The 16,688-nt window shown below is 38.8% G+C and overlaps 1 protein-coding gene, 1 long non-coding RNA gene and 1 pseudogene across 3 annotated transcripts in view; 2 read left to right on the top strand and 1 right to left on the bottom strand.

Moving 5' to 3' along the window:
- The window catches only part of ALMS1 (ALMS1 centrosome and basal body associated protein), a gene marked incomplete at its 5' end in the record, with an annotated part of 114,350 nt that extends 103,177 nt beyond the window's left edge, over nucleotides 1–11,173 (top strand). Inside the window, 2 exons of the mRNA XM_082426215.1 lie at nucleotides 38–279; nucleotides 6,373–11,173. Of these exons, the coding sequence (XP_082282341.1) occupies nucleotides 38–279; nucleotides 6,373–6,572 (442 nt within the window). The 3' untranslated portion in view covers nucleotides 6,573–11,173. The remainder of the gene's footprint in view (nucleotides 1–37; nucleotides 280–6,372) is intronic.
- Nucleotides 286–2,960, top strand: LOC309643398. The gene is made up of 2 exons (XR_014253712.1): nucleotides 286–2,178; nucleotides 2,511–2,960. It is a non-coding gene; the product is annotated as an uncharacterized lncRNA (long non-coding RNA).
- A 204-nt stretch (nucleotides 11,174–11,377) lies between the features above and the next one.
- LOC309643380 (mitochondrial import inner membrane translocase subunit Tim8 A pseudogene) lies at nucleotides 11,378–15,875 on the bottom strand (annotated as a pseudogene). The gene has a single exon. The product of its transcript is annotated as a mitochondrial import inner membrane translocase subunit Tim8 A pseudogene (transcript).
- Between the last annotated feature and the right edge of the window lie 813 nt (nucleotides 15,876–16,688).

Genomic DNA, 16,688 nt, shown 5'->3' with positions numbered 1-16,688 from the left:
GATATGACCTGCTGTGTGCTTTCTCTTTTTTGTTCAGATCACCAAAGGAGATTAAGACCCCGTTTTATCCCTTCTCTGGAAAATTATCATCTGATGCAGTCACTCAGATAACAACAGAAAGTCCAGGAAAAGCCATGTTTTCATCTGAGATTTTTGTTAATGCTGAAGATCGTGGACATGATATTCCAGAGCTCAGTACACAGAAGTTGGGCAAAGTTCCTGTCAAGTTTGCTTCACCATCTTCAGTCCAACAGATTACTGTTCCTCATGGCACAGATGGTAAGAGAATTTTAGGTCACATTACCAACTTTTGTGTGTCATTAACCAATAAATTTCTTGATTGGGTCTTTCTAGTTAGAAAACCTAATTTTAATTTTAAGCATTAGGTTGTACATGATTATATCATCTTTTATTTACATAGCTATGAAAAGAATATAATTAATTATGTTTTTACTTCAATTTCTAGTGAAGTTAACAACCTATGTGAAACTCATGCTACTTGTGGTTGATGTATTTTCAACTCATAATACTTGTCATAAGAATGCAAGTAGTTCACGAAAACTTGAAAACTATAGAGGTTCAATTTTAGGGAGGTAGATAATTATTTGGCATTGTTTTCTTTTACTATTGTTTTGCATGATACAATGAACAGATAGCAAACACAATACCAGTCTATTTCTTGCTCAAGAAACGTTGACCAGGGACCCAGGTTGACTGTGACCCTGCTTTCTTTAAAACATGGAACCTTGGATTCATCATCATAGTCAACTGGAAGGGACGAAAAGCATGGAGGAGCACATGTTGGGAGGCTTTTATGGGCCAGGCCTAGTGTGGCCCACATCACTTTCCACTGACTAGGGATAGTTTAGCTGTGCTTTCCAGGATGAAGAAGAAATGAGTTTTGGTGAACAGCTAGCAATCTCTACCATAAGGTCTACATTTAGAGTGTTCCTATGCTATCATGACAGTGATATTTTTATTGTGCTTATACTATATAACATTCAAAATTATAGCAAGTTGTTTTCTTTTTCAGACCAGTAACTGGAAAGTTAAGTTCCCATTCTACCTCCAAATGAGGGTGGGAACTTTAAATAACTAATTTTAAAGTATTCAACAGTTTGTACAAATCTATTCAAAATAGATTTTAAGTTTTCCTACTTGTGCAAAAAGTTTATCTGTCTGTAGGTATAAATGGAATATGCCTAAATGTATAAAGAAAATTGCTTAGTTCCACATTTAAATTGCACTGAATTTAATTTGAATAAATACATTTATATGTTGAAATGGTTATATTTCTTTTCTTTTTTTTTTTAAATTTTATTTATTTTATTTTTGGCTGTGTTGGGTCTTCATGGCTGCGCGCAGCCTTTCTCTAGTTGCGGCGAGCTGGGGCTACTCTTCATTGCGGTGCATGGGCTCCTCATTGCAGTGGATTCTCTTGTGGTGGAGCACGGGCTCTAGGCACGTGGGCTTCAGTAGTTGTGGTGCATGGGCTCAGTAGTTGTGGCTCGCGAGCTCTAGAGCGCAGGCTCAGTAGTTGTGGCACATGGGCTTAGTTGCTCCGCGGCATGTAGGATCTTCCCGGACCAGAGCTGGCACCCGTGTCCCCTGCATTGGCAGGTGGATTCTTAACCACTGCGCTATCAGGGAAGCCCGAGATGGTTATATTTCTTATACATTTTTAGTGTGAAATAAAATTATGCCCCCCAAATGTATAGTCTAATCAGTATCACACAGAACACCTTTAATGTGTCAGTTACCTATTGCCACCGTGATACTGTATAAGAACCTCGAAAATCTCAGTGCTTTATAACAACAGACATTTGCTTTCCTCAACCATGGGCTTATGAGTCAGTTGGAGTTTGGCATCAAGATGCAAAAATGGTTTGGGTCTGTTCCACATGCCTTGTACTGAAACCCAGGCTACTCTGGGCTATGCTGTTTTCATATTGGTGGCAGAGCACAGGAGAGGAAATCCAACTGTGAAAGTGTATTTTATACCTCTTCTGACATCAATGGTAGATCAGTCTATATAGAGCCCACAGTTCATGGTTTTACCTTTACATACAGGTACTTGGTAGAAAAGACTCCTTTAAAAGAGAAATATTATTTGGTTTAATAATAAAATATTTTTAACTCTGTGGATTCAGAAGTAAAATTTTAAAAAATATTTTAAAAGTATACAGAATAGGGCTTCCCTGGTGGCGCAGTGCTTGAGAATCCGCCTGCCAATGCAGGGGACACGGGTTCGAGCCCTGGTCTGGGAAGATCCCACATGCCGCAGAGCAACTAGGCCCGTGAGCCAGAACTACTGAGCCTGCGTGTCTGGAGCTTGTGCTCTGCAACAGGAGAGGCCGCGATAGCGAGAGGCCCGCGCACCGCGATGAAGAGTGGCCCCCGCTTGCCGCAACTAGAGAAAGCCCTTGCACAGAAACGAAGACCCAACACAGCCAAAAATAAATAAATAAATAATAAAAATAAAGGAATTGCTTTAAAAAAAAAAAAAAAAGTATACAGAATAGCATGTTGAATTTATGACTATGTGTCCACTGCTCTGAATTAACAAATTAAGAGTAATATGCTATATGTTTATATTTAGTTCCATTTGCAAGTTTTTTGAAGAAATAAATTTTATGGTTGGACTTTCTTCTTTACCCTTCTCCAGTCCTTTCTTTCTCTCCCAGGAACAACCATTATTTGCTGAATAGTCGCTTCTTCCCCCAGAGATAGGCAGTCCAAAGTAACTTTAAGACTTCTGCATCCAAACATAAAGTTGTTGAGAATTTCAAAAAGCCACTTATCTTGCCTCTGAATTCTCCATCTCCACATGGTAGCCATTCTTGCTCTGGGTCCATTGTAATTCTGCCCAATTGTTGTTGTCCATTTTCTGCAAACTTTGAACTAAATGGTAAATTTAACCATCACCACCAAGCTTTATATACACTGGTGGAGGAAGAAAACTACTGAGTCAATATTCTAACAATAATGACTACAGCAACGTCCAAAGAGAAGTAGAGGCTACAGCCTATTTTTCCTGTTATTTAAATTCTTCCAGCCTCTATACATTTCTTCATTCTCCTTGAATTCAGCCAGGTTCTCATTGGCTAGGGTTTGGCCTGATAGGTTGGTACAAGTATTCCTAAGTAGTCTAAGGCTTTGCTAGCCCTGCATAGGTTTAAGGTAATTTTTTGTTAATTTCTATGACCAGGCTTGGTAAAGTAGTCCCCTAGGTGTAAGCCATACTCCTACTGACTTTCTTCTTTTAAGGTAACCTTATTTCTCCCTGATAGTTAAGGTCAATTGTAGTTTTAGTCAACACTATGGCATCCTATTCCCTGTATTGTTTCAGTGACATAAAGAATGTAAAATGACTAGATGGCTCCTGTCTCCCGGTAGAAGTGCCCCTCCCTTATTTCTAAGATCTTCCATCAAACAAAGCAGAGTCACAGAGATAGAAAGCAAAAGATTTTAAAGGCTTCTGCCTTTGTTCCTAAATACATGCATTCTGTCTGTGGGATAGGCAAGTGCCACATGTGGTTCTGAGCACATGCCGTATTCGGTAAGCTAGCATTCCAGCCTCAGAAAGTGATGCCTCCCAGCTTGTGCCATGACAGTTATCAGTAAATTGTTCACTCGCTTTTTTTTTTTTTTGAGTTTACCATAGCTGTGGGTGATCAGGCTTGTGAGGAGAACAGTGACTCCCTTTAGGCGTCAGCCTTTTGTCTCATTTCCTTCACTATGAAGTCAGTTCCTTGGTTGGAAGCAAGGTACTAGTAATATGGATTCCATGTCAAATCATCAGAATGATGGAGTGGTCAAGGATGGTAACACAATTCTAAGTAATATAAAAGTTGTTAATGCGTCCAGAATGAAGGAGATCTCATTCTACTCTGGGACTATCAGACTCTGTCTAGAGTATTTTGATTTTTATAAACTAGACATGGGCAACTGGGAGTCCATCTAGAGGTGATTACAGGATGCAAGAGAAGACCATGGTCCATAAGGATAAACTGAAGAAGCTGTTGTGTTTAATCAGGAGAAGTGGTAGCTATCTACAAAATTCTATTTGAATGAGCAGTACAACCCCATGAATACTGAGGAGTAACCTAAACAAGAATTTTATAGGACTCATGTGATGGCAATACTAATCCTTTGTGTAGGCATAGAAAAGGACAGTAGACTAAAAGGAGGGATGGGATATTTCTGAATGGGAAAATTGAATATTTAAAGATGTCATTTATTCCCAAATGAATTTAAACTCTAATGTAATTCTACTCAAAATTCTAATGGAATTGTTCTTTTGAACTTATTTAATTGATCTTAAATTTTTTCAGGAAGAATAATAAAGAAAATACTGGAAAAGAAGAGTAATGGGGGGGATAAATTTTAGCAGCAGCCAGTGGAGTGTTTTAATGGGATGCCTGGAAGTTGCAGACATTATTCTCACCCTTGACCTTTGGACCCAGACTTAGTCATATGTCCATACATGTCTGCAAGGGAGATTGGGAAATACAGGGTACAGATGAGCAGTGTGTACCCAGCTAAATATCAGAATGCTGTTACAGAGAGAGAGTTTCTACCACATCATGAAAGAAAAACAAGTGTACAGAAAAAGATTTCAGGGACTTCCCTGGTGGCGCAGTGGTTAAGAATCCGCCTGCCAGTGCAGGGGACACGGGTTCGAGCCCTGCTCCGGGAAGATCCCACATGCCGCAGAGCAACTAAGCCCGTGCGCCACAACTACTGAAGCCTGCGTGCCTAGGGCCTGTGCTACACAACAAGAGAAACCACTGCAGTGAGAAGAGTGAGAAGCTCGCGCACCACAATGAAGAGTAGCCCCCCTCGCCGCAACTAGAGAAAGCCCGCATGCAGCAATGAAGACCCGACGAAGCAAAAAAAAAATAAGGAAAAGAAAAAGATTTCATTTTCTATAATAATCAAATTACTACTATGTCACAGACATTTTAGAAAGAATTTTAGCAGTTAGTATTTAAAAAAAAGAAAGTATAAATGGCAATTTTTCACTCTGAAATCAGAAAATTCATGTGAGATGGGGCAGCAGAGGATAATAGGTATGCTGTAAACAGGAAGTCTTTATTTAGAGAATTCTTTATTATTGAAAATTTAATTTAGCCTAAATTTTTAACATTATGAGAAGGGTTAAATACACTTAATGTGTAGTAGAATGATAAAAAATGTGAAGATAGGAAATAAAATGAATATTTTATTATCAATGTAAAATAGAAAAACTGAATTCCACATTATACATACTATACACAACTATGTAAACAAATAAGAAATACAGAGGAAAGACCTATAGAAATACATTAAAATATTAATAATAGTTATCTTTGAGTGGTAAGACTTTGTCTTTTTTATTTCTGTGTATTTTTTTAATATTGAGAATTTATACTTTTATAATGGAAAACTTATTTTGAAAATCTGCCACATAGAAGAGAATTAGATTTACTTTCTATGACTCTGGCGGGAGAACCTCCAAAGATCAGTAGTAGGGGTTAACAATGACCAGGTTTGGGTTCAATATAAGATAAAGTGTTTCTTAGTTAGAGCCATCTAAATATGGAATAGTTTGCTAAGAAGTCGTCTTCTCAATGAATCCTACCTACCCTTACCACTCTACTTAAACTGCATCCTGCTGCAATTTCCCAAATACTTCTAATCTTCCTCAGCATTTTCTAATTTTTTGTGGGGGAGTGGCTGTTTTCGGTCTTTGTTGCTGCACGCAGGCTTTCTCTAGCTGTGGCGAGTGGGGGCTACTCTTCGTTGTGGTGCATGGGCTTCTTATTGTGGTAGCTTCTCCTGTTGCGGAGCACGGGCTCTAGGTGCGCAGGTTTCAGTAGTTGCAGCACGAGGGCTCAGTAGTCGCAGCACGAGGGCCCTAGAGCGCGTGGGCTTCAGTAGTTGCGGCACATGGCCTCAGTAGTTGTGACGCTCGGGCTCTAGGGAGGACGGGCTTCAGTAGTTTTGGCACACGGGCTTGGTAGTTGTGGCACGCAGGCTCAGTAGTTGTGGCGCACAGGCTTAGTTGCTCCTCAGCATGTGAGATCTTCCCAGACCAGGTATCGAACCCATGTCCCCTGCATTGGCAGGCAGATCTTAACCCACTGCACCACCAGGGAAGTCCCAGTATTTTCTTAATTTTTTATGTCACTAATAATTTATAAAAATACTAGATGATTTACTTATTTAGTATGCTAATTGTTTACTGTATATCTCCCTCTTCTAGAATGCTAGTTTACTGATATATTCCAAGAATCTTGACCACTGCTTGGCACATTAAAGGTACTTAATATTTGTTCAGTTAATTAATCAATGTTTTCTTATTAATTATTCTGATCTTTATCTCCTTAGGCCAGCCTTTACTGTTGCCATATAAGCCTTCTGGTAGTACGAAGATGTACTATGTTGCCCAGTTAAGACAAATTCCTTCATCTCTGGATTCCAAGTCAGACACCACCATTGAGAGCTCACACTCAGGTATTATGCAGAAATTATTCAAAATTTTATTTTTTGAAATTTTATTTGTGGATTGGCTGTTTAATTCTGGATGACATATGAAAGCTCAGTGCTATTTAATCTTTAAGTGAAACATGGAGCTTTTCATGACTCAATCTCTGGTTCAGATAGGTGAGTTATTTGGTCAGATGTATTATGTACACTCAAACATTTGATAAATATTTGAAGAAAATTGTATGAACAGTTACTTGTTTGGGTTAGTGGACTCCATCTAGAACAAAGGTTTCCAAGTTTTCTCTGTGCACAGTCACCTTAGTGTTTGGGTGATTTCTTTTCTCATCATCATAGGGATATAAATCATCAGCAGCATATAAATATATGAAGTATTTTTTCAGACACTAAGCTATTATGTTATTAGGGTATAAAAATACTTACTGTTTTGATCTTACAACTTAATAAACAAAAATATTTTTGGTTTTGTGTTTGAAAGAAAACATTTTACTTTGTTCATAAATATGCATAATTACTTGCTAATGAGATATGTGTGGCTATTAGGGCACAGTTTCTCAAACCTTGAGATGAAATTGGACACAACCACCCTCATTTATTGCTTTTGGTACAGAAACTGTCAAAAATCCAACTCTGCAGAGATACAGACAGCAGCATTGAAAGGAATGTAGCAGTATCTAATGTTGAAACTTTAAACTATCTTTAGCTATTAGTTTTTGTCCTGTACACCAGATATTACATATCACTGTCTCCCTAGAATTTTAAAATATCCCACAGCACCCCTGTGAGATCACTACAATAGAACTGCAGATTTAGAAAATGAATAGCATCCCGTGGAGGAACTGAATAAATATTTTCTGTGGAAAATTATAAGGATACAGAGTTGGTATGGTGCGGGGTTTTGATTGTTGGGATAACATATTGATTGGTCCACAGGAGTTGACTTGGTTCCGTGTAGATATAAATTGTTCATGATTTATCAATAGACATCTTTATAGGTGTAGAAATTAAAAAGAAAGTAGTTGTCCCTGGTCTTACGCAGATTTTCTGTTAATTTTAAGAGGACCCAACTAGTATCTAATGGTAACTGAGTTAAAGCCCCTGGTATAATTGCTCCTGATTTCCCACTGTGATGTCACTGAAAAGAAGAACCACAAAATGCTCATATGTTAGGATTGATTATGAAGCCTATAACCAGGAACTGGAAGAAATTTTCACTACCCTCATGGCTATGATTTTAAAAACTCACTTAATGGCTACCAGACATAAAACAAGCTTACTTAATTGATTGTAGGTAGGAAAATCTTTTATCTCAGTCTCACTTTCAGCCCCCTAGTTCAGAAGACAGAATGTGCCAATAGAAGTGTAATCAGGTGTTCCAGTATTTTTTGAGGCCTCCTGTGTACTTCTATTCATTTACATCCTAACTCTTCCCTTTGGAGATATTAACTTTGACAAAAATTGGACAGCAGTGGGAAGAGGAAATGACTCAGGGATGGTACACTGTATCCTGAGAAATACTCTCTGTATAAATAAAGTACTGAATGCATCAATTAGACAAGAAGAGATCTGTTGGCTATATATACTTGAGGTTGTCATTTATCATGTTCTGCATCTATTCTGAGAGTGAGGGAGTTGACAGTAGAAAATAATAGTTTCTTAGACCAGTAGAGCTGATCTAGCTGAAAGCCTAGGAATTGTTCTGATAGATAGTGTCTGTTAGTGTGTTGTGATTCTACAGATACTAGAAAGATCCAACTAGAGTTTGGGGCCAAGGGCAAGTCATAAACCATTGCAGATATTTGGACCAAATAATTTCTCCTCAGTTGAGAATGAGTAAACAATTGAACTCATAAAATTCTTTTAAAGACAAAAACAAAGGGACTTCCCTGGTGGCGCAGTGGTTAAGAATCCGCCTGCCAATGCAGAGGACACGGGTTCCAGCCCTGGTCCGGGAAGATCCCACATGCCACAGAGCAACTAAGCCTGTGCGCCACAACTACTGAGCCTGCGCTTTAGAGCCTGTGAGCCACGACTACTGAAGCCTGCACGCCTAGAACCCGTGCTCCGCAACAAGAGAAGCCACTGCAATGAGAAGCCCGCGCACTGCAACGAAGAGTAGCCCCCGCTCGCCGCAACTAGAGAAAGCCCGTGCACAGCACCGAAGACCCTACACAGGCAAAAATAAAAATAAATAAATTAAAAACAAAACAAAAACAAAAAAACAAGGCAAAGGTAACCTCGCAAAGAAAGAGATGTTAGAGATTTACTCATTAGGTCAAGTAACACTCTGAAGTAGTAACAGGATTTCATTTATATCTGACAGTAAGTTGTGTGAAGATAGGTACTATGTCTTTTTTTTTGTAAGCCATTTTATACCTCATACCAATATATAATATAGATGTTATTTTGATATTCATTTAAGACATTTAAATACTTTATATACTAATACTTACTGTCAATAGGAGCAAAAAGCCATGGGGAGAGAACTGGCTGGGATTTTTAAAACAAAGTGAGGAGTTAATAGCAGAAAAAAATGGTGGAGTAAAGACCTCCAACATTTTGCCCTGTGATAAAAGCAACAGAATTTTGGCAAAACTTTATGGAAAACTTTTCCAAAACTCTGGAAATTAACCAAAGGCTTGTAGCTTTTGTAGTAAGCATTTATTCAAGAAAAATGGCTGAACCTTGATAAGAATAGTAAGCTTGTGGCATTTTACCTTGCCCTATTCTCATTGCCACACTCAGCTCAGTGATAACCTTGAAAAATACCAGCCTGCATTCCCAGGACTGGAGGGAGCAGAACAGAGCTGGACCTCTTTCACAATTTCATTCCCAAAGAATTGTCAGTATTTGACCTGTCTGATGGCTCTCTGAAAGACTCCACTCAAAAGGCTTATCTTTATTTGACCTTACTCAGAGCTATCCAGTGCGTATGAGCCTCTGTGTCTATGTGTGAGGTGTTTGTCAAAAAACACTTACAGGCAAGTGTTTTATTTTAGTTTCTTAATTATTTATTTATTTAATTTATTTATTTTGGCTGCGCTGGGTCTTAGCTGCACCACTCAGGATCTTCGTTGTGGCATGCGGACTCCTTAGTTGCAGGACCTAGTTCCCTGACCAGGGATCGATCCCGGGGCCCCTGCATTGGGAGCCCGGAGTCTTACCCCCTAGACCACCAGGGAAGTCCCCAGGCAACTGTTTTAATGTCACAATGCATTAGGCAGTGGATGACACTTGAGACAAACAATAGACTAACCAAAAGCTTTAACGGAAAAACTGAGGATGAGATGTCCATAGATATTTTGAAAAGCATTGATATATTCCTAGGACTCTAGAAGACCACAAGTGTGCACAGGCCTGAGTGCATGCTCAGGAAAGATCTGAGAGGGGCCTACCCTTTACCTTTGGCTGCCCTTGAGGCTCTGGGCAAGAAGAAAGGGAAGGCTAAGGCCGAATTGATAACTCCCTGCCCTCAGCGTTGATGGCTATGTGCACGTAGTCCCTCGGCAAAGACTGGGAGATTTATTGTTTCTAGATGTTTAAGGATATCTCCATCTAGGCGTTAGCTGACCACTAAGCTAGTTGAGTGGCAGCTTCAGTAGACTTTATAGAATTTGTTCAGAAAAGTTACTTTAAAAAAAAAACGCATAAAGCAACAGCAGGAAACCCTAGGGAGGTAGTAGACTCTGATTTCCAGGGTTGTCACATTATATTTTTTAAGATGTCCAGTTTTCAACAAAAAGTTACAAGATATGGAAATTCAAAGTAAAAAAAAAATATATGGACCATACAAAAGAAAAATAGCAGTTTAGAAACTGTCTGTGAGGTATCTCAGACATTGGACTTACTAAATGAAGATGTTAAAATAGCTATTTAAAATATGTTCAAAGAACTAAATGAAACCATGTCTAAAGAAGTATAAGAACAGTGTCTTACCAAATAGAGAGAATATCAATAAAGAGAAATTACAAAAAAGAACCAAATAGAAGATCTGTAGTTGAAAAGTACAATAACTGAAATAAAAAATTGACTGGAGAAAGCTCAGTATCAGATTTGAACAGGCAGAAGTATGAGTCAGTGAACTTCAAGATAGGCCAATTGAGATTATCCAGTGTGAGAAACAGAAAGAAAAAAGAATGAAGAGAAATTAACAGAATCTCAGAGTCCTACGGGACACCTTCAAGCATCCTATTATACACGTAATGGGAGTTCCAGATGAAGAGATAGAAAAAGAGACTGAAGGAGTATTTGGAGAAATAATGGCCTAAAATTTCACAAACTTGATGACTGCTGTTAATCTGCACATCCCAAAAGCTCAAGGAAGTCCAAGCATGATACAGTCAAAGAGAGCCACATCTACATACATCATAAAGCATCAAATGACAAAGACAGTGTTAAAGCAGCAAGAGCGGAGTTATCATGTACAAAGAATCTTCAATAAGACTAATTGCTGATTTTTCATCAGAAACCATAGAGGCCAGAAGGCATTGCAATGACATATGCAAAGAGCTGAGGAAAAAAACCTGCCTACCAAGTATTCTGTACCTAGCAAAACTACCCTTCAGAAATGAAGGAGAGATTAAGACATTCTCAGATAAACAACAGTTGAAAGACTCCACTGCTAGCAAACTGACCCACAGAAAATACTAAAGAGATTTTTTTCAAGATGGAATGGTGAACACCAGACAGTAACTTAAATCCACATGAAAAAAGTACTAAAGGTAACTACATAAGGAAATACAAAAGACAGTATAAATGTATTTTTGTTTGTAATTCAGTTTTTCTCCTATATGACTTAAAAGACAAATGTAGTATAAGCAAGTCCCAAATACACACCAAAAAAACTAACAGAATTAAAATGATAAAACCTGACACTATATTTTTAAATAAATAAATTTATTTATTTATTTATTTGTATTTTTATTTTTGGCTGCGTTGGGTCTTCGTTGCTGCGCGCGGGTTTTCTCTAGCTGTGGCGAGCAGGGGCTACTCTTTGTTGTGGTGTGCGGGCTTCTCGTTGCGGTGGCTTCTCTTGTTGAGGAGCACGGGCTCTAAGTGCATGGGCTTCAGTAGTTGTGGCTCTTGGGCTCTAGAGCGCAGGCTCAGTAGTTTTGGCACGCGGGCTTAGTTGCTTCGTGGCATGTGGGATCTTCCCAGACCAGGGCTCGAGCCCGTGTCCCCTGCACTGGCAGGCGGATTCTTAACCACTGTACCACCAGGGAAGTCCGAAAAACTGACACTATTAAAGGGAGAAATATTTCAAGCCAATAGCAAAAGGTCATATATTGTATAATTCCATGTATATGAAATGTCCAGAATGAGCAAATCCGTATAGACAGAAAGTAGATTAGTGGATGCCAGGGGATGTTGGGGAGGGGAAAATAGGGAGTAACAGCTAACATATACAAGATTTCTTTGTGGGGGGCGTGACAAAAATGTTCTGGAATTAGATAACAATATTGGTGGTGAAAATACTAAGAACTAGTGAATTGTACACTTACTTTAATCGGTGAGTTTTTTTTTTTTTGAATCTTGTAGAAGTTTTTATTTCAGTGATTAAAAGAATGCAGTAAATGGAAACTATGCTGGTTTACATTAGGCATGCACCTCTACCTGAAACTGCTGTTAGTTTTTGACTGGCCTAAATCTTTATAACTTATTTTTTCATTAGGCACATCTTTAAATTTTTTTGGACCCTGACATACAGGGTAAGTTAACTTCTTCCTTGTGGCAGTTTAGTATGAGAATTATGTTTGCTGGCTAGATTCCTTTAACTAAAGGCCTCTAGACTCTCAGGCTACCTGTACTAGCTCAAGACTGTACTTTATATATAGGTATTTAAGTGAATCACAGTATAAGGGAGGGAGATAATCTAGAAAGGTGAAATGTACTGTATGAATACTCCATACATTTTTTTTCCAGCACTGATAATCAAACACTAGATAAGGAGGCCTACAGTCAAGTACCAAATTGCTCTTTCCCCCACTGCTGCCCTTTCTGAGAGACACAAAGATGTATATCGATCTCTCCAGAAATCTGAAAGGAATCCACACAAATAACAGATTATTACCTATGTGGTCCCACATATCAAATTATAGAGCAGTTCCACTATTAAAATTATAGGAAGCAGTTAATGGGACTATGAGGAAAGCATCGTCCCACATACAGTAACATACACCTAGTAGAGTTTTCCATTCATCTGTCAATTGTTTTCCCAAGATTAGCATTAAAAAACACAACCCCAAACACATTTGACCCTCAAACCACCCCCACACACAAAAATTGGTCTTTGTTCATTCTCAGATGACAGGATGTCCCAAGAGTGACAAAGGTGGGAGCCGATCCCCCCACAGCCTTTTCTTCAACCATCCCATCAACTGCTCTTCATTTCTTGAACTACCTTCCTTTTCCAAAGAGGTAATACTCAGGTCAGTCAGAAAGGCTTTCTGAGAAGACTGGCTTGGATTTCTGGGTCTGTTCCAGTCGATTCAAGATGAATTGGCTTGTATCAATGAAGCGCTCAACGCAGTTCACAAAACAGGCCTCAGCCCGACTGTCCAACTTTGGCCCAGGCTTGTCCATGCACTTTTCCCAACAAAGTTCCGTCATCTGGTGCACCAGCTGCTGGAAGCGCTGCTTCTGAGTCTCTACCTCGATGAAATGCTGCAGCTGCGGGTCGCCCGAGCCCAAACCCGCTGCGGAGGAAGACGAGGAGGACGCCATCCCAGCGCGGCCACGCGTGCCGAGACAAACTCCGCACCAACTCACCGACCTTCACGTGTCTCCGCGGCGGAACCCTTAATTGGGGAATTTCATGTTTTGTCTCAATTTAGAAAAAAAGTGTGGGGGGGGGGGCAGGAATGAACATATGAAGGAAAAGACTGCCTAAAACTGTAAAGATTTGGTAACAGATTTAAAATACATTTTGCAGGCAAGAAAGGGTGGAATTAACATGAAGGAAGTTAAATTAGTGATGAGGACAAATCTGAGAGTCTGCAAAATTACAGAGGAAAAAGAAGAAGAAAATGAAAATGCTGTGAAAGATGATGAGAGACATAAGAAACATAGCTAAGTAAACCAAACCAAGAATTATATCTGTAGCTGAGGAAGAAAGTAATATTCAAACACTTAATTGAATAAAACATCCTTCTCCTGAAAAGGGGAACACTGTATGCAGATTGAAAGTTGCCATAAAAATCCAGGGAAAAATCAGAGACTGAGACACATATCAGAAAAAGATTTTTGAGTCAAAATAAATAGAAGAAAATCCCGTAAATATACAATTTAAAAAAAAAGTTAAGAGAAGAAAATTTAGTCTGATATCAGGCTTATTTAAAATACTAAATGTAAAAATAATGGAATCAAATCTGTATTTATTGGGAAAATTATATAATTCAAGGATTTATGGACCCAGTGCATTTTCATTAAGCCCTATGACAATGAAAAGACATTTTCACAAGTACACAGCAGCTAGAAAGTATATTCAACCTCTGTACCTTCTTGAAAAATTCACTTGAAGACTCACCCAGCTGAAGAGATGAATCAAAATGAAGAATTCATTACAGAGAAATGAAGCAATGCTGAAAGTGATCAGTGGTGAACTTTGAAGTCAGTTTGACACAACACTCATCTAAACAGCAAATTTAGTTACAAGGTGGAAAAAAAAATGCCAAAAGTTGATTTTGGAATGAAAGGCAGGAAAAGAAAAAACAATTGTATTTTTTGTCTTTTTGACTAAAGAGGTGTCATTTTATTCATGACTTGGTGATCAGATAGGTTAAAGAAGTTTTCATAAAAAATAAATTTGACTTGATTAAAATTTAAAACTTGTGTGCACCAGAAAAAAACCCACCATCAACATAGTAAAAAGGTTGCACACAGAATTGGGAAAAACATGTGCAATTCATATATCTGATGAGAGATGACTATCCATAATATATGAAGAACTCTTACAGTTCAACAACAGCAAAAAGCAATCTAATTTTTAAATGAGTACAGAATCTGAAGAGACATTTCTCCAGGAAAGATACAGATGGCCAAAGAGAACGTGAAAAGATGTTTCACATCATTAGTCATGAAGGAAATGTAAATACAAACTACAAAGAGATACCACTTCCTACCCATTAGGATGGCTTTTATGAAATAAAAAAGAGCAAGGGTTGGCAGGGATATGGTGAAATTGGAACTCTTGTGTATTGCTGATGGGAATGTAAAACGGTAGAGCCACCGTGGAAAACAGTGTAGTGGTTCCTCAAAAAATGAAACATAGAATTACTATATGATCTAGCAATTCTTCTTCTAAGTATATACCCAAAAGAATCGAAAGCAGGGATTTGAACAGATTTGAACACCCAGGTTCATAGCAGCATTATTAACAATAGCCAAAGGGTGAGAACAATCCAGATGTCTACCACCTGCTGAATGGATCAATACAATGTGATACATACATACAATAGAATATTATTCAGCCTTAAAAAGGAGTGAATTTCTGACACATGCTACACTGTGGATGGACTTTGAAGGCATTGTGCTAAGTAATACAAGCCAGTCACAAAAGGGTTGGAGGAGGAGGAAAGGGAGTTATTGTTTAATAGGTACAGAGTTTCCATTTGGGAAAATGAGTTAATTCTGGAGATGGATGGTGTGATAGTTGCACAACAATGTGAATATACTTAATGCCTTAACTTGTATACTTAAAAATGTTTAAAATGGTAAATTTTATGTATATTTTACCACAATGGAAAAAAGCTACCAAAACAAAAAACTCGAAAAGAATTTTAAAACTAGATATCTGTCTTCCAAATTATTGTTGAGTATATAAAATAAGCAAAATAACATACAACAAGAACAGGAAACAAGAGGGGCTTCCGTGGTGGCGCAGTGGTTAAGAATTTGCCTGCCATCGCAGGGGACACGGGTTCAAGCCCTGGTCCAGGAAGATCCCACATGCCGTGGAGCAGCTAAGTCCATGCACCACAACTACTGAGCCCGCATGCCACGACTACTGAAGCCCGCGAGCCTAGAGCCCATGCTCCGCAACAAGAGAAGCCACTGCAATGAGAAGCCCGCGGACCACAAGGAAGAGTAGCCGCGGCTTGCCGCAACTAGAGAAAGCCCACACATAGCAACGAAGATCCAACGCAGCCAAAAAAAAAACAAACAGGAAACAAGAAACTTTAAGATAGCATAAATAAGTCAGATGAATAGATTACGATGAAATGTCTTTAACTATGATAAGTAATTTTGGCGTACATTGGCATTGTGTCATACATGCATTTAAACAAGTTCAATTACATGTATTTAACAAAAAGAGAAGAGGAGAATGAACCTTAAGAGTACAAGTGTGTTGTACCCTCCACACTCTTATCAGCATATTAGCATGAGAGAGTTTGTTTATTTATTTATTTTTGGCTCTGTTGGGTCTTCGTTTTTTTTTTTGTGCGAGGGTTTTCTCTAGTTGTGGCAAGCGGGGGCCACTCTTCATCGCGGTGCGCAGGCCTCTCACTATCGTGGCCTCTTTTTGTTGTGGAGCACAGGCTCCAGACGCACAGGCTAAGTAGTTGTGGCTCACGGGCATAGTTGCTCCGTGGCATGTGGGATCTTCCCAGACCAGGGCTTGAACCCGTGTCCCCTGCACTGGCAGGCAGATTCTCAACCACTGCGCCACCAGGGAAGCCCCATGAGAGAGTTTGAAATGAGAGGTGGGAACCTCAGTTCTCGAAGTTCAGTGTCCTCATTTGACTTTTATAGTTTAAGCATCTTTTAACCTGCTTCCCTGAGTATGATTCTAGAGTTTAAGTGTTTTTAGTACAATGTGGTCTCTAAACACAAGTCAGGTACTTCATCAGGTGCTTAGATGCAGGCACAGTGATCTGTTACAAGCCAGGGGGAAAAAGTGGACTCTGATGGATTTATTGAGCAGGCAGGATATCAATTTCAACCTTCAAGGATGATTTTGACCCTGCATGTTTTTTCACTTTTTATGCTGACTTTAAATTCCATTTAAACAAAATATATCTCTGTTTGGGTGGGAAAAAAAGATTGAAACTATATACATTTTGATCCCACTATATATTCATTTAGAAGGATCTATAACCAAAGTATGCTCGAGTTTTTTGGTTTGTTTTCTGCTTACTTTTCTGAACTTTCTGCAATGACCTGGTTTTTTTTTTTTTTAAGGTCACAGAAACTTTCAGCTT

Source organism: Balaenoptera physalus (assembly GCF_965194825.1).
Source record: "Balaenoptera physalus genome assembly, chromosome: 15".
NCBI lineage: Eukaryota > Metazoa > Chordata > Mammalia > Artiodactyla > Balaenopteridae > Balaenoptera > Balaenoptera physalus.
Note: the sequence above shows the minus strand (reverse complement) of the source record. Positions and strands in the feature narration are given on the sequence as shown.